General features: G+C 39.4%; 1 protein-coding gene across 1 annotated transcript; it reads right to left on the reverse strand.

The window, feature by feature from the left end:
• Positions 1–1,003: 1,003 nt before the first annotated feature.
• On the reverse strand, positions 1,004–26,731 carry LOC101172057 (uncharacterized). The gene is made up of 55 exons (XM_011481336.4): positions 26,431–26,731; positions 20,124–20,342; positions 15,398–15,622; positions 15,300–15,316; positions 15,187–15,219; positions 15,085–15,117; positions 14,864–14,917; positions 13,468–13,560; positions 13,301–13,375; positions 13,180–13,224; positions 13,027–13,080; positions 12,884–12,937; positions 12,739–12,792; positions 12,611–12,664; positions 12,485–12,538; positions 12,257–12,301; positions 12,119–12,172; positions 11,982–12,026; positions 11,269–11,322; positions 10,241–10,339; positions 9,967–10,011; positions 9,750–9,848; positions 9,588–9,641; positions 9,393–9,500; positions 9,263–9,316; positions 9,085–9,183; positions 8,834–8,887; positions 8,672–8,770; positions 8,507–8,560; positions 8,361–8,414; positions 8,224–8,277; positions 7,232–7,285; positions 7,066–7,110; positions 6,877–6,975; positions 6,695–6,802; positions 6,564–6,617; positions 6,430–6,483; positions 6,242–6,295; positions 6,099–6,152; positions 5,906–6,013; positions 5,724–5,777; positions 5,568–5,621; positions 4,490–4,651; positions 4,303–4,410; positions 4,093–4,200; positions 3,783–3,836; positions 3,572–3,679; positions 3,441–3,494; positions 3,224–3,331; positions 3,020–3,073; positions 2,838–2,945; positions 2,322–2,679; positions 2,049–2,239; positions 1,735–1,977; positions 1,004–1,657 (listed from the first exon to the last, which is right to left on the reverse strand). The coding sequence occupies exons 1-55, from the start codon at positions 26,522–26,524 to the stop codon at positions 1,511–1,513; spliced, it is 4,770 nt and encodes a 1,589-aa protein (XP_011479638.1). The 5' UTR covers positions 26,525–26,731; the 3' UTR covers positions 1,004–1,510.
• Positions 26,732–27,800: the final 1,069 nt, after the last annotated feature.

Genomic DNA, 27,800 nt, shown 5'->3' on the forward strand with positions numbered 1-27,800 from the left:
CTTCCTGAAGCGACTACAGCCTTTTCTTTTCTTTTTTTGGTTCAATCTCACACCCATCAGCTGCACTGAAACACACGATAATAATTAGTCAAATAAAAGAAAAAATGTCACGCAAATTTGATTTGATCATCTGCATAGTTTCTGTTTAACCCTTGTGCTATTCTAGGCACTCTAACATTGGGAGTTGGGTCATTTAGACCCACTAGACAGTGCTCTGAACCTTTTTTCTTCAATGATTTGTGATCTTCACTGGTGTCCATGGATTACATGAAATCTTTCCACCTTTATCCACCTTTGTCATGGCAGGGAGAACACGTCAATGTAAGGGGGGGGGTCATCTGAGATAGCACAAGGGTTAAGGCAACAACATCTCTTGTCCAAGAGCCACTGTGTACTTTTTTTGCATATTACACGGATGAAAATTGATCATACGTTAAAACCACGGAAGAAATAATAATCAAGCACGCAAGGAATCAACATATAACATGACCATGCGTGATTATTGCGCTGTTTATATGAATTTCATTAGTTATTTGTGTGTCAACTACTTGATTTGAATGTGATCTGTGCGCCGTAACCACGATCTAAAAGTGATTCATCTGTGGTTCGTGCGTCAGACATACCTAGAACGGTCGTGGAAAGCCACAAATTTGTGTATGCATCTCGCAAAAATCACATACAATTGAGTAACATTTCCTTAATAATTGCATATAACTATGTAAAATACATGTAAACTGCATAATTCTCACACTTTTGATCGGCTCAAAACCGAATTCACGTAAAGACCCGTCGACTAAAACCCTTGCAGACATCTGATATCACGCATGTGTCACGAAAGACTGACTTTTCAGACGTGGAAAACGTGCAAAACATATATAGTGGCCGTTTGACACGGCCTTAAGGTCATCTGACTTTAGTTGAAATGATTGGACACCTCAAATGAAGCACCTTGTCTCCCTCTAGTGGCGACGTTCGGTAAAGGAACTGTTAAAGCAAAATCTGGTTTGTAGAAGGAATTGTACCCAAGACAAACGTTTATTCCACAACAAACAAACAAACATTCAATTTACAGTCGTGTTTTTAATTTACAGTTTAAGCGTTAGAGGATACAAGGTCTTTATTTTATTAATAATTTAGGTTCAAGCTTGATGGTTTTTCATAAACTAACAACCACGGTCGCTTCTTTGTCTTCTTTTGCTCCGTCGACGTAAAAAAACAAGCTTCTATTTAATACATAACATTGAACACAAATGGTTGTGGTTTTTCTCCGGTTGACTAAAGTCCATCAAAAATGGGCAACTCTAGGCCCTGAGGGCAGCTGTGTCTGAATGATTTCCAGATACCCAGCCTCTACTCATGACTGATGACCTGTTTCAGGTGTTTTCAGCCGATTACAATACTCCAGCCAGAGCGGGGTTCATTGGCAAACATGCAGTCCTCGACGCCTGCAGTTGCCCATTCCTGCATGGGTGTACTCTGGTGTGGTTGTTCCGAGCTTTACTCTTAGATTTTATAAAAAGCAAACCGGCCCGATGTCAAGGCCGAACTCTTGATCTGCTTGTCCAATGTCCATGGGGGCCAAGTCCACGATGGGGAGCCTGGTAGAAGTTTGAGTCCTGTATTCGATCACTGTCTTGGCCCATTGTCCATTTGATTTCTGTAGAAAAGAAAAGTAACTAATTACAGCTATTAGTCTTTTATTAAACAAATCGGTTGGGCAGGTGGAGGACTTACCGAACAACCATCCTCGATGACGGTGTATCGCAGCCGGCTGTTGCCGTGCGCTTTAATTTCTTGGCCGTTATAGCCTTTAAGGACGAGAGCCTTCTTGAAGTTGCTGCTTTTCTCATCTTTGACGGCGACGCTGTTCTTGCAACGGTAGGTGACGTTCTGGTGCGACTCCCTGGACAAGAGCTGTAGCAGCTTCAGCTGCACCGTCACTGCGTTCTGTCGCTCCTCTTTGTTGCCGTAGAGGAACTGCACACGTCACAAACCAGGGTTAACGAGAAATGTTTGAGTCAATAAAAGTTTCCCGGACGGACTCTTACTTTAGTTCCGCCGTTAATGTCTGCGCCGAACCAGACTGGTTTGTTGGGGCTCGGGCTGGATTTTGTCCACCAGGCCTTCCCGGGAATGACGGCCTGACTGGCGGAAATGCATGTTTCATCAGATTCCATGTTGCAGAAAACCTTGATGGCATCTTTCGTGCTTCCTTGGTTTGGATCCAACCAGTACTCCCCTGTGTCAAAAACAAAAAGACGAGGTTGCAAACGTTTTACAAAAAGATGAGGCGTAAAGGAGGAACGGGAGGAGCAACAAACCGCTTTTCTTCTCGGGGTAGCACTGTTTGATGTCGCGGCATGTTTTGGCAGGGTTCTCCTTGCTTCCGTCTGGACTGCGCATGACTTGTAGGTTTCCGTTGAGAGCCTTCAAGGTGACCTTGATGCCCATGTCTGCGTTTAGAACTGCCAGGTTTTTGTTGGGCAGAGCCTCATCTCTGTTGAACTTTGGCGACGCAGGAGGATCAGCCGCCAGATCATATTCTACGTTCCCGTCTGATTCTGGATCAACAAGGTTCTCCTCGTAGTCGACTGAGTGACTAAAGAGGTCGTTCACGTTTGCTGAAGGTGGTCCTGGAGGACCGGGAGGGCCTGGAGGTCCAGGTTCACCAGATGGACCCTGATAAAGAAAAAGATTTGAATTTGTTGAGCTTTCTTCTGATCATTTCTACAAATTTTTCCTTGTCACAGTTGACCCTTTATGAATGAAAGGGCCCCACCAAGACGAACCAATCAATGGAAGTTGAGCAACTTAGACTTCAAAGAATACTAATTCACCTGTTCTCCGAGGTCTCCGCTGCTTCCTCTGCTCCCTGGAGGACCCATCGGTCCAGGTTGTCCAATGATGCCCTCATTTCCTGGAGGACCTGTGACTCCTGGGGGCCCCTGTGTGGAAATAAGAAAATGGATTTATTTGAAGATAAGTTTTTTGTGGGTTTTAGTTTTTTTTGATGAATTACCCTAAGTCCAGCTGGTCCGACTATTCCTTTTTCTCCTGTGTCTCCTGTAGCTCCCTGAAACAGAAAAGTTTCCATTTTGATACTTTGACACAATGTTCAAATGCACTAATCTAACCGCTCTGATCAAGAAGAGATGACCAATACAAAAAAGTAACTAAATTGAACATGTCTGATATTATGTGTCAGTTAAAAAAAACGTCTTACAGTTATTCCTGGCAGACCTTGAAGTCCAGTGAAGCCTCTGTGTCCTTTCTGACCTCTTTCTCCTTGCTCTCCCGCTCCTCCTTTCTCTCCCTGTGGTCCTTGAGGGCCCTAGAAGCAGACAGTTTGGTCAGAACAAGATCCTAGTTTAACCTTTAACTACAAAAAAGAAGGAATTGTCTTAGAAAATTTGTTTAGTTAGAAAAGAAAACTGACTTACCACTTTGCCCCGCACTCCTGGTTGCCCCTGGGATCCAGGAGGGCCTCTGGGACCCTAAATAAAAAAAAAACATGGAGATATTTAACTGACAGTTCACATGAATACACAAAAAAAGGGATTTGGAAACATACTTTTTCGCCTCTTGAACCTGGACCACCGGTAGTTCCCACTGGTCCCTCGTTACCTGGAGATCCTGGACCACCAGGAAGACCCTCTGGGCCAGGTTCCCCTCTTTGTCCCTACAAAAGTATCAATTATCAATACATGTAGGAGCAAACCTAGTGTTGGAAGGGAGTATTAAAGTGAAAGGAAAGGTATTTATAGATCACATGCAGGCCTCACCCTTTCTCCTACGAGACCGTCTTTACCAGGGGGTCCCTCTGCACCAGCAATACCCTGTATGAGCATAAACGCCATCCAAAATTTATCAGATGATCATCATCTAAAACATCACAGCACAATTATCTGTAAATTATAGATAAGAATCTTAACAGTAGAGTGCTGTGTCATCTGCAAAAAGGATTTTCTACATTTTTCAAGCTAACGTAGGTAAATGGGTCAATTGCTCCATGCATGGGTCACAGGTGTCCCCGAATTATGTGCTTTATACCTTCACCAAAGCCTAGGACCAAGCACATTTGAAATTTCAAACCTCAGAGCCAGCGTCTCCTCTTGGTCCACTAGCTCCAGGTAAGCCGATTCCACCAGCTGGGCCCTTACCTCCTGATGCCCCAGGAGTTCCTGGTTTTCCTGGAGGACCCTGACAGGCAGATAAACAGAAAAGTTTTCTCTCCTACTTAATTTCAATGATGAGTTGAGATTGAGATGTTTTCTGGAAAAAAATATTCGACAGAATACATACAGCAGGACCAGGCAGTCCCACTAGACCTTTCTCCCCTCTGGGTCCAGGTTGACCTACAACTCCTCGCTGACCTGTGGCACCAGGGGGACCTGGAGGCCCATCAGGGCCCTGACATAAATAGACATGAGCAGATGAGTAATGGAAAATGTACTTCCTGAATAAAAGTTGCTTCCTTTCTGTGTTTTACCGGAGGTCCATCTTCTCCAGACTCTGCTTTTTCTCCTGGGCTGCCCGGTAAACCTGGAGTTCCACTCTCTCCCTTACGTCCTGGAGCTCCATTTTCTCCTCGAACACCTGAAGGACCCCTTTTTCCTGGTTCACCGATTGGTCCTGCTGCACCAGCAGCACCCTAAAACACATAAATGCACAGAACTCAGCAGAGTTAATGATTGAGTTTGAACAAGAGTTGGTAGACGAAGATGCTCTTGGCAGCAATTTAGCTTTATGTCATAAACTGCACCAACACTCCTTGTGTGCATGACCTGTTTGTATTTACTATGATATAGATGTTTGTTTTTTACCAGTCATTTTTCAAGTCCAAACCCAAGTGTTTGGTTGTAAATTAAGTCTCTAGTTTGGGCTCAAGTCAACTACAACCAAATACCAAAAGAACTAGTATGGTTCCAGGAAGGTCTCAAGTCTTAGGTCCAAAGTTCAAATTAAGTCTGAAGTTGTGAATCTAAGTCAAGTCTCTGGGTTTTATGTCATAAGCCTAAGTCAAGTTTGATGTCCTTGGTTGTTAGTTCAAGGGAGGGGTCTTAAGTCTTGGGTCCAAGTCCAAACCAAGTCTCAAGTCCAGAGTGGTAATTGTAATTCCAGTCTGGGGTAATTGACATAAGATTGAATCTCAATTCTAAAGACTTTATTTGTTGGTGTAAAGTGGTCTCAAGTCTTGGTTCTCAAGTCCAAACCAAGTCTCAACACTTAAGTAATAATTCTTGAGTCATAGTTCTAGGTCATAAACTCAAGTCAGGTCTCACATCTTTAGTTGTTGGGTAAAAGAGGATCTCAAGTTTGAGCCACAAGTCATAACCAAGTCTAAAGCCTAGAGTCCTAATTTCAAGTCAAGTCTCCGGGTTTCTTTTTTTAAATAATAAACTCAAGTCACGTTTGAAGTCTTTAGTTGTATGTTCAAGGGGTCCCAAGTCCTAACCAAGTCTAAAGTCTACTTGCTGACACCAATTTTTTAGAAAATGTTCCTCTCCTAGAATAGTTCGAACATGAAAGGTAAGACATGTTCTGATCTAAGTTCCAAACCAACTCACAAGAGCACCGGGTGGCCCAACTCCTCCAGGCAACCCAGGGAAACCAGGAGATCCCTGTAGAAAGACCACACTTGTGTTAGAGTAGCCAGGACCATAACATTTGTTTGTGAAAATGTCCTAGAACTGGACTGTTCAGGGCTTCAGGTGGAAACTCACAGCTTGACCCTGCGTGCCTCTGCCCCCTTTTAGCCCCGTCACACCAACAGGTCCCTTAAAAAAAACAAAAGAACAGTTTCATTGGCAAAATTAACGTGTCTTTCCTTAATGTTTCTTTTAAACAATTTTCAACAACTTGTGATCCATAAGGGGAATTGGGTACTTTTGAGTTTTTGATCTACCTGAGTCCCTGGTTTCCCAGCCATCCCCTGTGGTCCAGGTGCTCCTGCTTCTCCCTTTAGACCAGGCTCTCCTGTTTCACCTTTCACACCAGGTTGACCATCCGGACCCTAAAAAAGGAATAGAGTAAGAACTTTTTCCAATCCTTTGGTTTATCTTTTTTATATTCCTTTGGATTCTTTGTCTTTTACTTACAGGAGGTCCAGGGAAGCCAGCTGGGCCAATTGGACCCGGTTCACCAGTAGAACCCTGTTTATTTCACACAAATGATGAGACTCAAGAAAAGGGTGGAGATAAGATAAGCCACTAATATTATTGCAAATTCATATTCTACTGACAGGAACTCCTCTTGTGCCTCGACGACCTGTAGGACCCGGTGGACCTGTTTCCCCCTAAAACAAAAAATGAAAAAACCCAATAATATGGTTTTAGTGTTTCAACCTCACCTAACGTGTTTCAATGAGATGAAAAATAACTGCTATGTCTTTGCGCTAACACTAGTTTTTACTCAGGGTTGAAGTCAAACCTTGTCTCCGTTTGGTCCACCAGGGCCAATAGGACCGACAGAACCAGGAAGACCCTATTTTAAGGAAACAAGTGCATGAATGTTATGACCAATTTGGAGAAATAGAAATGTCTTAATAGCAGGAGTCAACTCACTCTTGGACCATCAGCGCCTGCTTTTCCTTCAGGTCCCTTTTCTCCAATAGAACCCTGTTGGAGAGAAAATTATTTTAAGTCCCTATTTATCTTGTCCACCTATGAAAAAGCTGCTCTTTTCTCAAACGAACCGCATCTCCTTTTGGACCTGAGGATCCTGGTATCCCTCTTTCCCCTGACATCCCCTGAAGCCCCGGTGCTCCTGGCTCTCCATCAGCCCCCTTGGGACCTGGGTTACCCTGAAGTTGAAAGAAAACGTGTTACAAGACTCAAGTTTTCCTTTACTAAGTCAGTGGTATCATCGCTGTGACACCTTTGGACCATCTGGTCCTGGTCCCCCTGGACTCCCTTTGGGTCCCTGCAGTCCATTAGGTCCAGTTTCACCTCGTTCCCCTGATGGTCCTCTTTCTCCCTTTAAGGACAACCAAGATGTAAAGACAGAATTGCACAAGGAAGTTTTTCTATCCTGATGTGCAAAAACCATAAAGTTGAGTTGACTTACTCTTGGACCAGTGGCCCCTACAGCACCAGCTTCTCCAGCAAGACCCTAAAAAATAAACAAAATTTAGCGTAAGATGAACTTCAATCCATTGGAAGACAATTGGATGATCAGTGGGACCATTTAAATGAAAAGAAAGACAGGATTGATATGGGTTACTGCATTTTACCTGATCACCAGGTTTTCCAGACTCTCCAGGGGGTCCTGGTGGTCCAGGCAAACCCTAAAAAATATCAACCAAATTTTAGCGAAATAATTTGATCTTCGTATTAATCCCACTGATTTTTTTTTTTGACCATAGGATTGTAGAGCACGTTAAGCAAAACAACTGTCACAATATGTGTTATAACTACACTACCCAAAATATCAAGGGACCTCCTAACTCCTCAAACATCATTGGGAAGCTACTTGGGAAAAACTGTTGGTATTAGAAGTGTTAGATTTTGAAACGCATTAGCATCGCAAGCCCGCAAAAGTGACATTTCTCTGTGGTTTGTACATTTTTTAGCCAGAACATTGTGACAAATTAAATACATGAATGAAACGATATAACATATGATATGACTATATAAGGAAAATGGGCAGGGTTAACAAAACAGCCCCGTTGTCAAGGAAATTCAAAAATTTACTTTTGCTGATTGTTCTAATGGTGACACGGACCTGTTCGTTACCCCTAGGTGACCAAAATATAAAATGGTTGCTATGGAGATAAAACCAACAGAAAACTCGCCATTTTGAAAAAAGTACTTTTTTCATGAATTTGTGACATGCAGCTCTGACCAGGGTGGCAAAGGCAGGGGGGTAGAGTGAGGGGCCTTAAGCAGCCACTCAGCCGGTGAGGGTGTGGTAAAGGGGGGGTGGCAAAGGTGGGGACTGGGGCCATTTTTTTGTCTTTACTAAACAATTAATGTTATCATTCAATTCAGCTAATCTAATTGACGTTTTTTTTATCCTTTTTTCAGTTTCTTTAGGTTTTTCTGATTTAACTCTTTGATTATGCCTTATTTGACATGACTTGGGTTCTAGTTTAGTTCGAGTCAGTTAGTTCTGAGGCAAGATGATAGTCATTATTCAGTTTAACATCTCATTTGTTTGAAATATTCCTGAAAGGGTGATTCGAACTCCAATCGGCGACACCTTGAGCTCAAGAGGTACGTCTACCTGGAAACCGCTGATCCCTTGAGGTCCTTGTTCGCCTCTTTTTCCCGCAAGGCCCTGGCCAAAAATAAACATGGCATAATGTGAGCAGACCATTCCAAATTTATATTAAAGAGATGCTCTAGCTTGGTAGCACTTACAGCAGGACCAGGTGGACCAGCGGCACCTTCCTCTCCATCTTTTCCATTTGGTCCCTTAAGGAAATAATCGATATTCAGTACGTATTGGTATGTTTTTATGTTGGTAATAGGAGCAAGACTAAGAAAAACCACTGAATGTGAATCACCCTTTGACCTGGAGGTCCTGGACTTCCAGCTTCTCCAGCCTTTCCGGCGTCACCCTACATTAAAACAGGTTCATGGACACGGAAGTCTTTCTACAGCCTTTTTGAAAATATTACCCCCAAAAGGGAAATTTGAAAGAATCTTAAACAGTTATCCTGTATACTGACTGCAAAGCCCTTTGGTCCTGGCAGGCCCATCGTTCCAGCAGAACCTCTATTTCCAGCAGCTCCAGCCGGGCCTGGTTTACCATCTTCTCCTGCCAAACCCTGAAAGATGGGAGTCGGAATAAAGGACACTGAAAAAATCTCCTGGCAAATGTTTCTGCGTACCATTTGTCCTGGTCCTCCCTCTGCTCCCTGAGCTCCAATTGGGCCTGCCAGACCCTGTAGAATAGAAAGTATTAAAAATCAATGTAACCAAAACCTTTATTTAAAAAGGTTTGTCTTTTCTTATTAAAAGCAAGATAAAATGTCTTAAATAAAAACATAATTTACATTTGTGGCAATTTTAAGAGTTTGAGATTCTTATTTAAACTCGATCACTTTGTGTTGACAACTCTGAATTTCTCTGTCAGTTATACCCGAGCTCCAGTTAAACCTGGCTCTCCATTGCGTCCCGGGTCTCCAGACAGGCCTTTGGCACCACCAACTCCTGGCAGCCCTCTTTCACCCGGGGCTCCCTGTTTGTGGCAAAATCCAAACACTCAATACAGCACAGAGGGACCGCGACAAAAATTTGAACCACCGACCGTTCCCCACCTTCTGGCCTGGTAGACCATCGGAGCCGGGGAAGCCTCGATTTCCAGGTGCTCCCTGAAACAAACCAAATTACCTGGGTCCGGTTTGACGCTCATAGTCCATAAATACCTGTGAAAATCAGTTGACTCACAGTTTCTCCAGCTGGTCCTGGAGGTCCAATGGATCCAGCATCACCTCTAGGACCTCGTTTTCCATCTTCTCCCATTAGACCTATTGGACCAGGAGTACCATGCTCCCCCTACATCAAACGACCAATTCTTCAGTCATTTACCGAATAAATAGAACATGTATCGTAAGTTTTTGCTGGGGTTTTTTGCGTCCATACTCGTTCTCCCTTCATTCCTGGTTCTCCCTTCAATCCGGGAACTCCCCCATCACCCTATGAATAGAGATCAAAGATCCTGAACTTCAAGAACTAATAATATTTGAAATTCTTAGAAAAGTTTTTCCCACGGGAGAAAATACGTTAAAAGGAAACAATAACTACCAATTGTCCTTTTGCTCCTGGTGCTCCAGTGGATCCTTGAGGTCCAGGAAGCCCTGCAGCGCCCACCAATCCTGGTGGACCCTGGACACCTGCGATACCCTTTGTAAAAAATATCAAGCCCCTTTGTTAATATCAACTAAACACTTTAGTAAAACTCAATCGGCAACAGGTTTAGGAACTTGTTTGTGGGTTTTACTCAAAAGTGCCAAAGACTTACCGATGACCCACGTGGACCTGGAGATCCATCAGCCCCGGCAGCCCCCTGTGCAAAAGCAACAATATCAACCATTCATTCATTCATTCATTCATTCATTCATTCATTCATTCATTCATTCATCTTCTTAACCGTTTTATTCCCTTTCGGGGTCACGGGGTTGCCGGAGCCTATCCCGGCCACTTGGGCGTAGGCAAGGGCATCGCCTACGCCCATATCAACCAAATGAGCAAAAGTCCTCCATTTTGGCTGGTGAAATAATGAAACTGCTACACACTCGCTGCCCCGTTGGTCCTGATGGTCCGACCCGTCCAGCATCACCCCTGGGTCCCTGTGGTCCCAGAATTCCTCTGACTCCTGCAGGTCCTGGTTCACCCTGATGACAATGGGATCACATTTAAAAACCATCAAGTTTCCCTTCAAAATAAAAAAGGTTTCTGTTTTTTTGTACTTGTATGGTAACATTATGTGTATTACTACATTTGATGCTGTGGGTATGTCTGTTTATGATTATGAGAAATTATAATGTCAATAAGATAGCATACTTCCCTTTTGTTTATTTTCTAATCAATCTTTGAATACATATCTTAAATGAATCTGATATAAAATATATAATTATTTTGATAGAGACAATTGTGACAGTTATGGGTAGAACTGGGATGCTAATGTCTGTTAGCTAAAAAAGAAAAAGAAACCGTGGTTGGAATCTGGATGCTAATATTGGTTAGCTAAGAAAGAAAAAACTGTGCTTATGGCCAAAGCGGATGTTATTTAGCTTAAATGGTAAATGGTAAACAGCGTACACCTGTATAGCGCTTTCTACTTTCCTCAAATAAATAAAACAGTCCATTGCTACTAATGAGGATGGAGCAAGCATAGCACAAGGAACTTTAACTAGATTTTAGTCAATTTTGGTTTAGTACGTATGCCCACAGTTAATAAAAAAAAACGTGAAGATAAAATAATGTCGCAAAAGGAATTAGCTTGAAGGTTAGCTAACTGCTAACACCAAGTTGAACAAAAATGCCAAAGCGCTGGACGTTTTTAGTCTACCTGCCAGACATGTTTACTGGACATCTTGGCTATGATGCAAAACAAAGACTCTAACAGACTGGTGTCTTTCCTAGATGTAGAGTTTTTTGGTTCCAACAGTTTACTGTGTTAGCACAGCTGGTACCACAAGTCAACAGAACCAAACTTGTGCCAGTTGGGTTGAGCAAATGTTTTACAGCTATGAAGAAATTGTTTAAGCCTGTATTGTAAACCCAGAGTACAATAACTTTGAATCAAAGTGTAAACTCTCACCTTCATTCCGGGGTTACCGGGATATCCTGGCAGACCTGGGATTCCAATTGGACCCTGGAATTAAATTGACTTTAAGGAAATATAATACATTCTTGATAGTTCCTGGGTGTGGCACACAGAGTCCTGTAGGCATCGGGACTCTGTGTGTTGAGCCTGGGGACCGTGCACTGGAGTTGCAGGGATTGTGTCCAGGTTCTGACATGACCCATCCATTACTTATTCGTGGTGTTACAATGCTGTTTTAACCCTTTTGCTATCTTATGGGGTCCAGATGACCCCACCCTTACATTGACGTGTTCTCCCTAGCATGACACAGGTGTATAAAGGTGAAGAGGATTTCATGTAATCCATGTAAACCAGTGAAGATCACAAATCATTGAAGAGAAAAGGTTCAGCACACTGTCTAGTGGGTCTAGATGACCCAACTCCCAATGTTAAAATGCCTAGGATAGCACAAGGGCTAATTGGCCAGACACACCTGAACCATGTAATCAGTCATGGATATCTGGAGATCATGCAGACACAGCAGTCCTCGAGGCCTGTAGTTGCCCATCCCTAGTCTTAAGGGACATTTGTCCCAAATTTAGTACCTTTTCTTGGACAATCAGAGAGAACATAAGACCTTTGCTAATAACTTGTTTTTTATTTTGGTTTCCGACAAAAATGAACACACTTGTTGTCTGTTACATAGAAACTTTAAACAAAGTTCTTACCATTGGGCCTGGTTTGCCAACATCGCCTGGTGTTCCTTGTTTACCCTGAGAGACGAGTACAAAAAGTATCTTCATTCCAACAAATGTTTGGACATTTTTTTGCTTTTCTTTCTCCTGTATTATAATTTCTTTCATACCACATGACCAGTTGGTCCGATTCTCCCTCTTTCTCCCTGTAACCCAGGTGGTCCCTAAACAAGAAGGCAAATTTATATCATCTATGAGGCTAAATAACAGCTTTGTCATAAGTGACTGGTCCTCGGGCGGTTCCTTACCTGTGGACCAGGGGCTCCCATTGTCCCAGGGGCACCAGATTTGCCCTACAAATCGTGAAAATATAAGTCTATAAATGGACGTTTTCATAGGTTTGTAGATCTTGTCAAGCCCTTTGATTCTTTTATAAAAGAAAATCACTTGACGTCAATGGAGGATCTTTGCGTTAACATAACTTTGAGTACTGAGAGTCAACAAAACTTCATGACATGAAGAGACCAGCTCCATACCTTCAATCCCACCACTCCAAGTTCACCTTTTGGCCCTTGAGGTCCAGCATTTCCCTGTTGGTTTTAGTTGAATTCAGATCGTGGTGTTTCTCCGTGTAGCTCTATTCTTGACAAATCTGGACTTACCTTAGGCCCTTTCAGACCTCTGTTGCCTGGAAGTCCTGGGAAGCCTCTAGGACCCTGCGTTCACACGAAGAAATCGTGTTGGGGTTTGTTTGATTTGACTAAAAAGTCCACAATTACCACACAAAAACCTGGGATCCGGGATTTCCTGGTTCTCCTGGTGCACCATCAGGTCCAGGCTCTCCCTGACCAACAAAAATGAACATTTTTGGTTGTCAAAGATTCTCTTTTCATATGTAAATGAGGCTTGACTGTGTAGATGAGGTTCAGACTCACATCTCGTCCAGGTTTTCCTGGTGCACCATCAGGTCCTCGATGGCCTGGTTCCCCCTACAAAAGGAAAATAGTAAAATGACTTTAAGTTTTTCCTTTGTTGAGAGGTAAAGAGGCACATTTCTGGCACAAAATAACCATTGTACCATTGGTCCAGGTTCGCCAGCTTCTCCAGGAATTCCCTGACCCCCAGTTGGACCCTAACCAAAGGTATCAACAATATTTCAATTGAAGTTTAAGAGCTCAATGTTAAAAGATCCTGGGAAACTTTGGGGAAACTGAGAATTTTTCATACTTACAGATGAACCGGGTTCACCTGGAGGACCTCTTGGTCCCGCCTCACCCTGCAACGCAACGCTGTTGGTTATGAAGAAACACACAAGCTTTGAAGGTGGGAAATTTGTTTGTGGCTCAACTCACTCTTGTATCAGTTAGCATCCCAATTGGACCTGACTTCTCACTGAAGCCCGACACCATCTGCATCGCAACGTTACCCTTGTAGAAAGACATTATCGGAAACCAGCTTAAGTCTTCCCTTTTTACTTCTTTGGAGGGTATTTGTTGAACAGACAGTAAAAGTAACTCACTCCAGGAGGCACATGTTCACCAGGGGATCCTGGTCTTCCCGGATTTCCTGGCACACCGGGCTCACCATCAAAACCAGGGGGTCCTTGAAATCCCTGCAGTTTTCAAACAAATCCAACAAAGATGAGTGGGGAAAAAAAGAAATTTGCTGAAAAATGGTAGGTAATTCACAATTTAGCACCGCCCTTTTTTTGAAATTGAGGTTTGAATTTTAAAATATTGAGTAAATCGGTTTATTTTTCTATTTTAAATATTTGGCCTTTTGATAACTACCTTTTAAAACCAGCTAAGTAGATTGTGGGTTCAAATCCTTGTTTTTGACAAAGAATTTCTCAGAAGACCACTGGAGGCTTTTATGACAAGGAAGAAATTTCCCCCTTAAATCATGCTTTCAAAAATGTTACGCTGTTTTTGTTCGTTTTTTATAAATTTTACGTGTGTACTCTCTGATGTCACAACTTTTGATTATTTTTTTTCTAGTTATTTGTTTTTTGGTTGCAAATTTTGCATTTTTTTATAGACAGGTAGGTGGACCCATGAGCAAATCCAACAAACACCAACTTCACAAATGTTTTTAAGTCCCGCCCATTTTACAGTGCAGATTCCAAAGAGTGATGTTGACAATGTCCAGTTTACATAGTGGGTGTCTGTGGATCAGACTATGTTGTCAATATTAAGTAAATACATTTTATTTTACTATATTTGTAAAGTTGTTGTTTTTTAATTTAAGAATATACTTTCCAAAATATGCAGTGGGGGATTTTGTAAAGTATGCAAAGACCTAACTAAACCAGATTGCTGCAAAGGTCAAATAAACCAGATTTTTACTGAGCACATTGTATTTGTAAAGGTTTTTTTGTGTGTGTGTGTGGAAAATTTAGAAAAATTCTCCAAAACATTTAGAGAACAAAATTTTGTAATGTTTTTATTCATTTTTTAAATTGACGCACATTGGTATAAAGGTCAAATGAAGCACAATTCGGTTAAGTCTGATGTTTGTGAATATTTTTGTTATTTTTTGTAAAATTAAAGAATATTCTCAAAAAGTTTTTTTTTTATTGCTATAAAGGTACAAAGAGGGTTTGCTGTTTTTTTGTTATTTTGTTTACTTTGGCATGGTTAGCAGCAGAGGCGGAGTTTCGGAGAGGCAAGGGAGACAGCTGCCCCCCCCTCCCCCACTTGTCAGCCTACCGGTTGAGTAAAACTTAATAAAATTAATGTCAGATTTAAAAAAAAGGCATTTTTTAAAGCATTTTACAGATAACAAAAGCAATATTCATAAATCAAATCTTGAGCCCCTCTAACCTTTGGCTCCGCCCCTGTGTTGCTTTAGCCAGCCGATCTGGGCCGTCAGCGCCACGGCCTTAGCCAAAATCCGCACTGTTGTTCTAAACTCACCCGTCTGCCTTTGAAGCCTCTTGGTCCGGGGTGTCCCTGAGATCCCGGAGGACCCTGAACAGTGAAAGAAATCCTTTCAAAATAAAAGCCTAAAAATTTAAACCCATTTTAAATCTGTAAAATGATTAAGCAAAGTTCAATTTAGTCCAATCTTAAAGAGTTCTTTTAAATATATATATATACAAAATTAAACCACATGAACAAAAGAATTGGTGACTAACCTGAGGTCCTGGAGACCCGGGGTTCCCCTCCACCTACAAAATAAAGTTGTTTATTTCTGGACTATGAGCCTCAAAATACTTTCCTGCATAAGATATACTTACATATGGGATATCACCGGGTTCTCCTTTTTGCCCCTACAAATACAACGATCAATTTAGTGATCAATTATCTGGTTTCACATCTAAAAATGTTGTTGTGAAAATCAGCCGCTTACCTTAAAACCCATTAATTCTGGGACAACAGAAGGACAAAAAGTTCAAAATGGGTTTGGTTGAACTCAAAATGTTCCAAAGTTACTTATATTTATCGTACCGATCCTCCTGCTAGCGCTGGCAAAGTTCTCACACACCGGGCAGCACTCGCCCTCCGGCGTGACGACCTTTTCGCAGCCCATCACCCCTTCACACTGGATTTCATCGCAGATCGCGACGCCGTGGTCACAGATGCAGACGCGACAGGGCGACGGCTTCCAGATATCGTTGTGACTGAAGACTTCCCCGTCGACGGTGCAGCTTTCCTCTCCCCTCTCATCTGCACCTAAAAAATACGGTGAAATTCATAAAGAGGGTCCTTTGCTGCTCAGTTTAACTATGTTAATACACAGAAGGGGTTCTATTTTAACGTAATGTAAGTGAATCTTTTAAATACAAAAACATTTATTGTACATTTTTTTGTCTTTAAGGGGCCGTGTCTGGGTCTCCCTGTGCCTGTCCCCAGCCCGGATAAATGTGTCAAGAAGGACATCCGCAGTAAAAATCCGGCCACCTTTCAGCTTTTCTGATTCGCTGCGGCGATCCCTGAAGGGACAAGCCAAATGACGAAAATGTGTATTTTTTGTTTTTTTGGATTGCCATACATCGTCAAAAAATCTTTTTGCACCTTTTTGTTATTGTTAATTGCAATATTAATAATAAATTTGGTGTTAAAAGATTCTATAAAAATTATAAAATTGAACTCCACCGATACACAAAAGCCACTTTTTTTTTTTAAAATAAGAATAACAAAAATTGATCAAAATAAAATAAAAGTGTTAATCTGTCTCCTTTAAGTTTGAATTTATTCTAATTTGGAAAATATTTTGTCAGTTTTTTTCAACGTTTTTCTTAAAATGTTAAATTTGTGCAAATGGTTTAAAGAAAATAGCCCTAAATTTGATTTGCTTTAAACCTTTAACACCTGAGACGTCGCCGGCGACGCCTAAATACCACACTTTGACGTGGCCGATATGCAACACAAATGTCCTGTAAAGTGTTGCACAAAGACACAAAGCCTCTTCCCTCTACGACAAATCCACTTGAATTACGTTAATTGCATCAATGGTTGTAGAGTTACGGTAGCTGAAAGAAAGTAAACACTGAAGCTAAAGCTCTGGTGTAAAAGGGTTTAAAACCTGTGGGCTGAGAATTTCATGAAATCATCTTAATTTTTCTCAAGATTTATATTTTAACAATAGTTTTTGTTTTTGATGAGATGGTAAAGTAGTGAAGCAGTGATTCAAAGAAACAGTAACTGTGTTTCCATCACACATATGAGCAAAACTTTATGGAAATTCCAGAAAAGTGGCAAAAACACAATTTCACTATTACACTGTTTCCAATATTAATAATAATAATTCACTTTATTTCAGACTCAGATGCGGTCCATAAAAGAAGACACATAGATAGTTAAAAAAGGAATAAATAGATAAACAAATAAAATTAAAATAAATACAGTTTACACCATTAAAAAATAGTAAAATCTCTGTGCCCAGTATTTCCTCAAGGTGGAGGTTTGGCAGCAGGAGCTTCTTTTGAGATCAGACAAAGACCATGATCAACATTTTCTTTAGTCACAAGAGGTGGTATATTTGCCTCATCTAAAGAGAAGACGGCTGGTATGTGATCTGAAGTAGTCAGATTACACAGAATATCTATATTTCTCAGAGAAGCACGAGCATCCGCAGTACAGATACAGCGGTCCAGCCATGAGGTGGAATGCCAGGCATCAAGGATATAAGTAAAGCTTGTATCAGGGAGAAGTATTCTGCTTGATAAAGTGAGATTATTTTCTTCACCAAAGAGACTAAATGATTACCAAATATTGATGAGTTATCTGAGAGATCAGCATTAAAATCTCCCATAACAAACACACATGCAGAGCTACTTTCCTCAATAAATGATTCTGTAAATGCTATTTGTGGAAGAATTCATCTTTCAATAGATTACACTCACAGGACATGTCAACATTTAGTGTTGTACATTTCATACCATCCATGTTCATTTCCAAGCCAGCAGCCCAATCAACATTAAGTCTCACAACATTAACAACAGAGTCATACTTAACATTCCAGAGGATAGCCACGCCCCCAGGAATTCTACCACGAACAATTCTTGTGCTCAGATCAGTGGTGGATTCACCAGCACCATGAAAATCAGCAATTCAGTGAAGCAGTGATTCAGTGAAGCAGTGATTCAGTGAAGCAGTGATTCAGTGAAGCAGTGATTCAGTGAAGCATTGGTTTAGTGAAGCAGTGATTCAGTGAAGCAGTGATTCAGTGAAGCAGTGATTCAGTGAAGCAGTGATTCAGTGAAGCAGTAATTCAGTGAAGCAGTGATTCAGTGAACCAGTAATTCAGTGAAGCAGTGATTCAGTGAAGCAGTAATTCAGTGAAGCAGTGATTCAGTAATTCAGTGAAGCAGTGATTCAGTGAAGCAGTAATTCAGTGAAGCAGTGATTCAGTGAAGCAGTAATTCAGTGAAGCAGTGATTCAGTGAAGCAGTAATTCAGTGAAGCAGTGATTCAGTGAAGCAGTGATTCAGTGAAGCAGTGATTCAGTGAAGAAGTGATTCAGTGAAGCAGTAATTCAGTGAAGCAGTGATTCAGTGAAGCAGTAATTCAGTGAAGCAGTGATTCAGTGAAGCAGTAATTCAGTGAAGCAGTGATTCAGTGAAGCAGTAATTCAGTGAAGCAGTGATTCAGTGAAGTAGTAATTCAGTGAAGCAGTGATTCAGTGAAGCAGTGATTCAGTGAAGCAGTGATTCAGTGAAGAAGTGATTCAGTGAAGCATTGGTTTAGTGAAGCAGTGATTCAGTGAAGCAGTGATTCAGTGAAGCAGTGATTCAGTGAAGCAGTGATTCAGTGACGCATTGGTTTAGTGAAGCAGTGATTCAGTGAAGCAGTGATTCAGTGAAGCAGTGATTCAGTGAAGCAGTAATTCAGTGAAGCAGTGATTCAGTAATTCAGTGAAGCAGTGATTCAGTGAAGCAGTAATTCAGTGAAGCAGTGATTCAGTGAAGCAGTAATTCAGTGAAGCAGTGATTCAGTGAAGCAGTAATTCAGTGAAGCAGTGATTCAGTGAAGCAGTGATTCAGTGAAGCAGTGATTCAGTGAAGAAGTGATTCAGTGAAGCAGTGATTCAGTGAAGCAGTGATTCAGTGAAGCAGTAATTCAGTGAAGCAGTGATTCAGTGAAGCATTGGTTTAGTGAAGCAGTGATTCAGTGAAGCAGTGATTCAGTGAAGCAGTGATTCAGTGAAGCAGTGATTCAGTGACGCATTGGTTTAGTGAAGCAGTGATTCAGTGAAGCAGTGATTCAGTGAAGCAGTGATTCAGTGAAGCAGTGATTCAGTGAAGCAGTAATTCAGTGAAGCAGTGATTCAGTGAACCAGTAATTCAGTGAAGCAGTGATTCAGTGAAGCAGTAATTCAGTGAAGCAGTGATTCAGTAATTCAGTGAAGCAGTAATTCAGTGAAGCAGTAATTCAGTGAAGCAGTGATTCAGTGAAGCAGTAATTCAGTGAAGCAGTGATTCAGTGAAGCAGTAATTCAGTGAAGCAGTGATTCAGTGAAGCAGTAATTCAGTGAAGCAGTGATTCAGTAATTCAGTGAAGCAGTGATTCAGTGAAGCAGTGATTCAGTGAAGAAGTGATTCAGTGAAGCAGTGATTCAGTGAAGCAGTGATTCAGTGAAGCATTAATTCAGTGAAGCAGTGATTCAGTGAAGCATTGGTTTAGTGAAGCAGTGATTCAGTGAAGCAGTGATTCAGTGAAGCAGTGATTCAGTGAAGCAGTGATTCAGTGTCCATTTCAAACACTTAAAGTGCAAAATGGTTGTATCGATAGCTTTGGCAAAGTATTTTAAACTGTTGATTGTCCATTTTTATGCCTTTTCTGACAATACTGACAACTGGACATAAACTCACAACTTGTTGATTATGTGTGCACTGCTCACTGCTTCACTGAATCACTGCTTCACTGAATTAATATTTAATTGAATTACTGCTTCACTGAATTACTGCTTCACTAAACCAATGCTTTGCTGAATCACTGCTTCACTGAATCACTGCTTCACTAAATTAGTGGCAAAAGATGATATTAACACAGAATACAATAAAAAATCAATGTGAATGTATAAGAAAAACCAGCTTCAGTAAAATATTCACCTCCAAATTCAGCCAATCTTCAAAAGTCAGGTTGCTCAAATAGAAAGGATTTAAAAAACAGAAATTATGACCGAAAAGGCTTTGATCTTGACAAAAACACCCTTTTCATTTAATGTTCTTGGCTTTCCAAATTTTTAATGTTGACCTAATCCTGGACATAAATATTAACCCACTCAAGTAATGGCTATTTGAGATACTTCCAACACAAAGGTTTAATTCACACATTTAAACTTGTTTAACTAACCTCATAAGGACATTGTCTTTTGTGAACTTTTTGTTTTTTCTCAAAGGTTTACAATTTAATTTCTAAATATCAGTCAGTGCTCTAGAGTATTGTTTTTCTATCTACTATTGATCCTTGTGTGTGTGTGTGTGTTTTAGGTTCCCATAAGGTCAGTTAACCCAGAACACGGCACACTGGCAATCCTCCACCTGATCCAGTGTGAAACCAGCTCAGTCTCAGGACCAGTTAATGTTTCCTTCTAGCTTTGGATTTTTATGATTAAAAATTAATGTTTTTATTTAGTTCACTTTGTTTTGTGACAGTACATTGCATTTTTATCAATACCACTAAGCCATCATTGTTGGGGTCAAAATATCCAAGTGACGTAGCGGATTACCTCCCGTTGGTTCCACGCTGGGAGGAGACGTGGGGGCACCAGCCGTGCACACAGGACAACACTCGCCATCTGGTACCACCGTGTTCTCGCAGTCCCCGAGGTCATCACACACCACATCCTTACACACCGCCGTCCCCTTATCGCAGTAACACAGCTTACACGGCTCTGGACTCCACGTTTCAAGGTCGGAGTAGACGTTTCCATTGTCTGTGCAGACGTCTGACAGAAAACAGAAACATGTTAGGTTCGTTCACAGAATGTAGAAAGTTTCAACCCTAAATCAGATAGTTCATAGTTGGGTTGGGTCGGTAGATTTCAAATCTAATGCCTTAGTCACGAGCATCCGTACAGGTACTGTGGGTTTTTGGCTTGTCTGGGCCCATAGACGGTTGTACACAGGTGCACAGGTCTGTCTTGCATTTCCCTTTAGAGTTCTACAGATGCCTAAAGAGACGTCATAAAAATGGAACATACCCTTGTTGTGTTTTTGGTGAATGTATCAGAAATTATTGGATCACTGAGCGTCATGCAGGTGGGCCGTATCCACCCACAGAGACAGTTGTGACTAGGGCATACATGTTTTGGTTTCTTTGCAAGTGAACCCTGGTACAGATTGCTACAGTGTGTGTATGTAGCGGACCAAAGAGTTCTAACAAGCATGAATCACAAAAGGTTTGGCAGTGAGATTTAGATGCTTATTAACCATTCAACTCCGAAACTTTAGCTCAAGTGTTGACATTCTTTTAACTGACGACCATTTTTAACTGATAATTTTTTTATTTTTAAATGTAAAAAATGTTTTTAATAAAAAATTGAAATGAAAATGAAAATATCTAATTTTTGACAAGAAGAAAAAATGTGCTGATTGGGCTTTTTTTTGGTTAATATTTACAATACGAGTTAAGTTTCCATCATTAGATTTAAGCTAATTTACTATCTTACCATTACACTAATTCACTAGCTTAACTTTGTGCTATTTTACCTGCTTCACTTTATGCTAATTCAATGTTTTACCTTTGAACTAACTCACAATCTTAATTTTAGGCAAATAACTAGCTTAACTACATGCAAATTAAGTTGCTTCGAATTTGAAGAAATCATTACTAATGGTGGAAACTTCACTTGTACGGTAAATAATTTAGCAATGAAAATTAAAAATAAAGATTTCCCAGGGCTGTCATACAGCCTGAGGCCAAACAAGGGGTCACTCAGTTCTCATCCAGGCATCAACAGAGTTCAATCTCAGTAGATCAGAAGTCGGAGACCCCTTTACTTAAGTGTCTGTCAGAGACCAGACTGCGGTTAAACTCGACAGCTCCTGGCTGTCCGTTTATCTGTCGAAGTGTCTGTTTCCAAGTTTGCAAATCATTCCTACAAAATAAAAGCGTGCCGGTTATTGCCTGACAGGAAAAGTAGACTAGGATCCAGCATTCGTGACCGCCTGCCTGTGCTACGGTAGGCACTGATTATGTAGCAGCAGTTATTTCCGGGGAAACCGCGGCAGCTGAATTATATGTTGGGTTTGGGAAGAAATTGTGGTTTGACTTTGTTGGGTAGAGCGCTTTGGGGCCACACCCCGAGGCGGGGGGCGTACCTACTGACTGCTGCTTTTTCAAGTGCCAGCCTGTGAAGCAGGTCATTTCAGCTTCAATTCACATTTATAGCGCTCTATTATCTCCACGGTAACGAGACCACTCAGAACATTATCAGATAGATGTGGTCTAAAAAAAACATTAACTATATTTATAGTGCGACTAATAATATTTTTAGCCTTAACACAAAAAAACACTAAATCCTGCTGAATAAAGAAAAAAAGGTACAGGGAACTATTTGGACCACCAAAAAAGAAAGTAGATATATGAGAGTAAAGTCATCAAATGATGAGAAAAATTCCATAAAAAATATCTTGTTCAACCCTTGTGCTATCTTAGATGACCCCACCCTTACATTGACGTGTTCTCTCTACCATGACAAAGGTGGATAAAGGTGGAAAGATTTCATGTAATCCATGGACACCAGTGAAGATCACAAATCATTGAAGAATAAAGGTTCAGAGCACTGTCTAGTGGGTCTAGATGACCCAACTCCCAATGGTAAAGTGCCTAGGATAGCACAAGGGTTAAACACAAAACATAAAACATTTATTTTCTACGTCTATTTCCTTGTGAATTTATGACATTTTGAAGCATATTCTTGTATTTTGTTAAAATTGTCAATTTTCCGTCTAATTATATACTCATAAACATTTACTTATTACTCATAATTTTGCGACTTTATTAATGAAAAATTGACTTTTTCAAGCAGTTATACAGCTTTATTCTTAAAGAACTCTGATTTTACGACTTTATGTACAAAAAAATGTCTTTCTCTCATATTTTTTCCAACTGTATTCTCAAAAAAATGTTGCCTTTTTTCTTATGATTTCACAATTTTGTTTTTTTCGAAAACCATTGACTTTTTTCGCATAATTTTACGACACAACTTAACTCTAGGAAATGTCTGTTTGTTTTTTACTGTTTTTTAATCATATTTTACAGATTTACTCATTTTCATGCATATTTATTCAAAAATACAAACAATTATTAAAAGTGATTCTGCGCTTTAATTCTCAAAGAAATTTGACTTTGTTATCACAAACTTTACATTTAAAAAATTTGACTTCTTTAACACATTTATGACTTTACTTACGGAAAACCTCAAATCTCCTGATCTGAAGATTGTATTTATGAAAGGCTTAGAATTTTTTATACATAGTTTTACTACTTTATTCTCGAACAAAGTTAACAATTTTATTAGATTTTACAAATTTGTTCACAAAAAACAGAATTTCTTTCATAATCTTACTAAGAATTGAAACTTTTTCTCATATTTGTAGACTTTATACTAAAAATAACTTTAATGAATGACTTTTTAATCACATTTTATGATTTATTTTCTTAATTTTACTATTTCAGCTTTTATTCAAGGAAAAATGTAATTTTTTTATCATACTTTTAAAACTTTATTCTCAAAAAACCTTTTTTAATAGTTGATGAATTCATTCACGGAAAACTTGGCATTTACAAAAACAATCATTTTACGCTTTTATTCTAAAACAATTTAGACTTTTTCCTCATAATGACTTTATTCAAAGTGGCTTTGGCTAAAATACTTTGTTTAAAAAATTAAATTAAATAAAAAAAAACTTGGAATATATTATCCTAATTTTACAATTTTATTAATGAAATGCTTAGAATTTTTTTCACATAGCTTTACTACTTTATTCTGGAATAACGTTAACCCTTTTATTACATTTTATAAATTTAATCATGAAAAAACGGAAATTTTCATAGTTTTACGCCAATGTTCTTGAAGAACTTTGACTTTTTTCTTATATTTTAGGACTTTATTCTAAAAAAAACTTTGACTTGTTAAGCGTATGTTACAATTTATTTACGAAGACTTGGAATGTATTCGCCTAATTTTACGAATAAGAATTTTCATTCATGAAAATCGTAGAATTTTTTTGTCATAGTTTTAAAAATGTATTCACGAAAAATTTTACGCTTTTATTTTTACATTTTTTTGACTTCTTTTATATAATTTCCTGACTTTATTATGAAAAAACTGGACTTTTTTTCTCATAATTCACGACTTTATTCTGATATATTCGTTGTTTAATATTTAAACAATATAATATATATATATAATATAGAGAAAAGTGTCATAAGTTATTTTGTAGGTTTGTCATACTTTGTTTTTCAAAAGCACAGCAATCAAACAAACACTTGAACAAAAGAAAGAAGTGAAACTACTAGATTCTGACTATGTTGTTTTAGACTTTCGACATACCCTGTTATCAAAACAGTGGGAACTGCTGGCTTATAGTGGGATAGTGGCGGTTTTCTGAGGGGATGAAACCTTTTTCACTAAAAGGTATCATAATATGGTTCTACAAAAGGATTAGTTATGCAAATGTATTCTCATTATGCAAAAAATTTAAAGAAGCAGAACCTATCCTAACTGTATTCAAAACTCTATGGAACATCAAAGACGATTGCATTTCCTTTCTTTCGATCTGAACAGTGTTTTTTTAATTACATAGAATGATTTGAAATGGCCCCATGTGTAAAGCTAATTATTAATGTTAAAATTAAGCTTCTGTGTTGAAAAAATTTAATTCAACAAGAAAATGCCACAAAAGCTTATTTTAAAATAGTATTTAAAGATAAAAGGAAAACCATTCATCTATCTTATAGAGAAAATAATTAAAGTAGTTTCCTTTTTAAATAAATTACAACAAATAAAATATATATATATTTCAGCGACATGTCAAATAAAATAACTTACATTTTTTAATACAATTGTTGACGGTTGATTTTGCTAAGCTTAGCTAAAAGCTATGCCGTCTTGTAAAGTTAATTTTATAATGCTGCCTGTAATCATATGGTAAAAATACATACAGTTGAAAAACTGTAAGCGCCTTAATAAAAACAATGACGCTGCATTTATCCATCTAAATCAACTAAACTAAATGAAATAAATTAACTCAACGTTAGCAACAATTAACATGTTAGCGTCATACATTTTTAAACCACCAAAAATGTATGCATCTCTCCTGTTGAAAAACTAAACAATTGAAAAAAATTATTATAGAAGTAGTGATTTAAATATAAATAAATCATAACATATGATCACCAAAAGGTATACGTTTGGGTAATGGTTAATTTTGTTTGTTAAGGTAATTCAAAGCTATTAGCTATCTACTATTGTAAAAAGAAAATGTATGCTTTATTTAGGAGTATTTTACATAATAAACAATAAGGGATCATTAAAAAAAGAGTTCTGCTGTAATTATCTTTTTAAATCATGCACTTAAACGTTGGCTCAGCATATGCTTGGAATTAGCTTGCTAGGTCAGACTTTTTTTAAATCATTCCTATTTTTATTAATAAATTTTGCCCAATCAGAAAAGACAATGCAAGGTTACAATTAGTGAGTGAATCACAAATGCATAATTTTCACTAGCAGACAAGCAGAATTCCCTTGTTTTTAAACTAAACAACTAAGCTAACCACTTTTGCTCATCAAAGGCCTGAAATTAGTTTGTTAGCTTCTTATATTTTTCCAACGATTCAGTTTCTGTTCTTAAATTCATCCAATCAAAAAATGATGTCAACAAAGAATTTTTACAATTAGTAAATGAATTACGAATGTATCATCACTTTTACTTTTATTAGATTAGCTGGCAGACTAGCAGATTTTTCTAGTTTTTAGAATGACAATCTAAGCTAACAACATTAGCATGATGCTCATTAGCCCATTAAAAGCTTGAGATTATCTTTTCATACATTTTTTACCGATACCTTTTTTTTATATTCTATCCAACGCAATCTAAACAAAGAAATATTACAATTAGTAAAAAAGCTATGAATGTATTATAACTTCTAGACCACGACTTTTCTCACTTTTTCCACGTATATTCACGTATGACCAATTTTCATCTGTGATGTATGCACAAAAACTTTGTAGGGGCTGTAGGACACGACCTTTTGAAATAACACAGTTTGATATTCTTTTAATATTTTGTTTCTTTATTGTATAAATGTCTTTTTATTCCATTTTTTATTGCCAGTAAACTTGAAAAACTGCATGTTTTGGCCCAATCAAATATCAGATTGGGAGCCAGATGCTGCCGCGTTTGAGGGCTCCGGCTGGATGAAAGCCTTCCACATCCAGCATCCTCTTCCCTCTGGGTGTGTCTTGTCTGCCTCTGGCCCAAAGTACGACCAAAATTAGTGGCCTGCTTTTGTCCATCCCATCCACAATGCCACATCATTATAGCCGTGGCACACAGAACCCCTTCATTCAGTCCCTGAAATAGACCGAACCGACCTCGCTTCTTCGTCACACTGAGCTGAAGCTCGCAGTGGAAAAAGTATTTTTGACTTCCGTCCTCCAGGATGCTTGAAAAAAATGTTTAGAATTTTTTTTTTTAGTCCGACCCTTTCGAATTGGGCACTTTAGGGTTTTTTTTTTAGCGTAAATATGCAATGCGAAATTAACCTTCACTTTTTCGCTGCTGCAGAAACTGGAAAGTAGGCTGTAATGAGGCCATAATAAAGCTCTGTTGGAGTGATTTTTATCTTTCTGGGCTGAACCACAAGGCTGGAGAATGTGGTTCTGTTAGAAAAAGGAGGTTTTTTTCTCTATTTGCATAAAAGTAGCATAAATTTTAGCAATAAAAATGACTTTTATTGCCAAGAAAAATGATTTTAAGAGCTGATTCCAGCAGGCCAATCCTGGACTGGATGGGTCGGACACTCACCGTTTTTGGTATCTTCTTGGCAGGTCACAGCAATCACCTGAGCCAAGGTGAGGGCCAGACATAAAGCCATCCTGGAGCTGATAGAGGGGCCCATGTCTGCACGCCAGATGTGCAGCGTCCTCAGGCGCAGCCGCCGAGAACAAAAAAAATCACAGATCCACCGACTCTGAGCTACAGCATCCAGGCTGAGGGGAGCTATCCTAGATGTAGAAGACGATGAAGTAAAACCAGGTCCCGCTTTGAGCTCCTCCGCCAAACCTCTCCCTCCTCCCTGACTCCCTCCTTCTCTGCTGTATTTGTTTTTTTTATTTTTTTTACCTCCTCCTCTGGCTCCTTTGGCTCAGAAGATGAGGCTAATTAGAGGCTGCGCGAAATAGACTGATGTAAAGTGGGAAGGAGCTTTTTTTTTTTTGCATATTCAAGGCGTCCTGTGGACAAACGTTTAATCGTAGCTCCACCTTTTCAGGTATTTTTGTGGTCTTTTTGTCACTTCGAGCAAAAAACAAGCAAATCTACGGAGCTCCGTTTCGACCAAAACTCAACACCTCTGCTGTTGGCGGTTGAAGAAGATCTGCCGAAAACCTAAAAAGTAAAAGCTTAAAAAGGGTCCAACCTATCATTTTTAAGGACTATTAAAATACATTTGGAGCCTACCTGATGTAGAGACTCTCATTTAAGTGACTTGCAAATTTTATAGGTTTAGTTTATTGCCACAAGTCGAAAGAATTTAACTTGTCGACCCATATTAGGTGTGTATCCGTTTGATGTGTTTTCCAGGCCAGACTTCTGCTGGGTCCATATTTCAGAAAGACCCCAAAATCCCGAAGGGGCTGCCCTCACAGAAGTTGACAAATGAACAGAAAAAAGCGCCAGAACTGGTCTTTCGTGGTTACGTTTCGGAGAATGCTGAGTCATTTTAGCCTCAGTTGGGTTTTTTTTTAATCAATCCCCTGTTTGAGTGAACATTTGTCTCTGTGGATGGCCTGGATTTGCCTCGCCGAACACGACAGGAAGTGTTTCAGGTGCTTCAGCAACAGACGGTGTTGTCATTAAGGAGTCAGAGAGCCATCTGGGGACGGGGCAGATGGGAAGGCAGTTCAAACAGCACTTCAACTTTTAGGGACTGCGGGGAAGAGAATGCTGGAGAACAGAGTTTGAACCACAGATCCTAAAAAAAACAACAACAAAAAACAGTGTTTCCTCGTTTATCGCACTAGTTACACTCTAAAAATAATTCTCGACAGATCCCATCTTAGGGCTAGGGGCTACAATGCACAAAAAATAAATACACATATGAGGACAAGGTCTTTTTTTTATTAAAGACTTAATTAGATTTAACAATTTACAAGAATAAATGGGTAAATTTATGC

Source organism: Oryzias latipes, chromosome 2, assembly GCF_053564925.1.
Source record: "Oryzias latipes strain Hd-rR chromosome 2, Olatipes_Hd-rR_3.1".
NCBI lineage: Eukaryota > Metazoa > Chordata > Actinopteri > Beloniformes > Adrianichthyidae > Oryzias > Oryzias latipes.

Coding starts and splice junctions, on each gene's coding strand:
- LOC101172057 (XM_011481336.4), bottom strand. CDS start 26,524: ATGGGCCCCTCTATCAGCTCCAGGATGGCTTTATGTCTGGCCCTCACC. Junction 12,938..13,026: donor CTGGCGAACCTGGACCAATG/GTACAATGGTTA, acceptor TTCCTTTTGTAG/GGGGAACCAGGCCATCGAGG. Junction 4,652..5,567: donor TTGGGCCACCCGGTGCTCTT/GTGAGTTGGTTT, acceptor TATGTGTTTTAG/GGTGCTGCTGGTGCAGCAGG.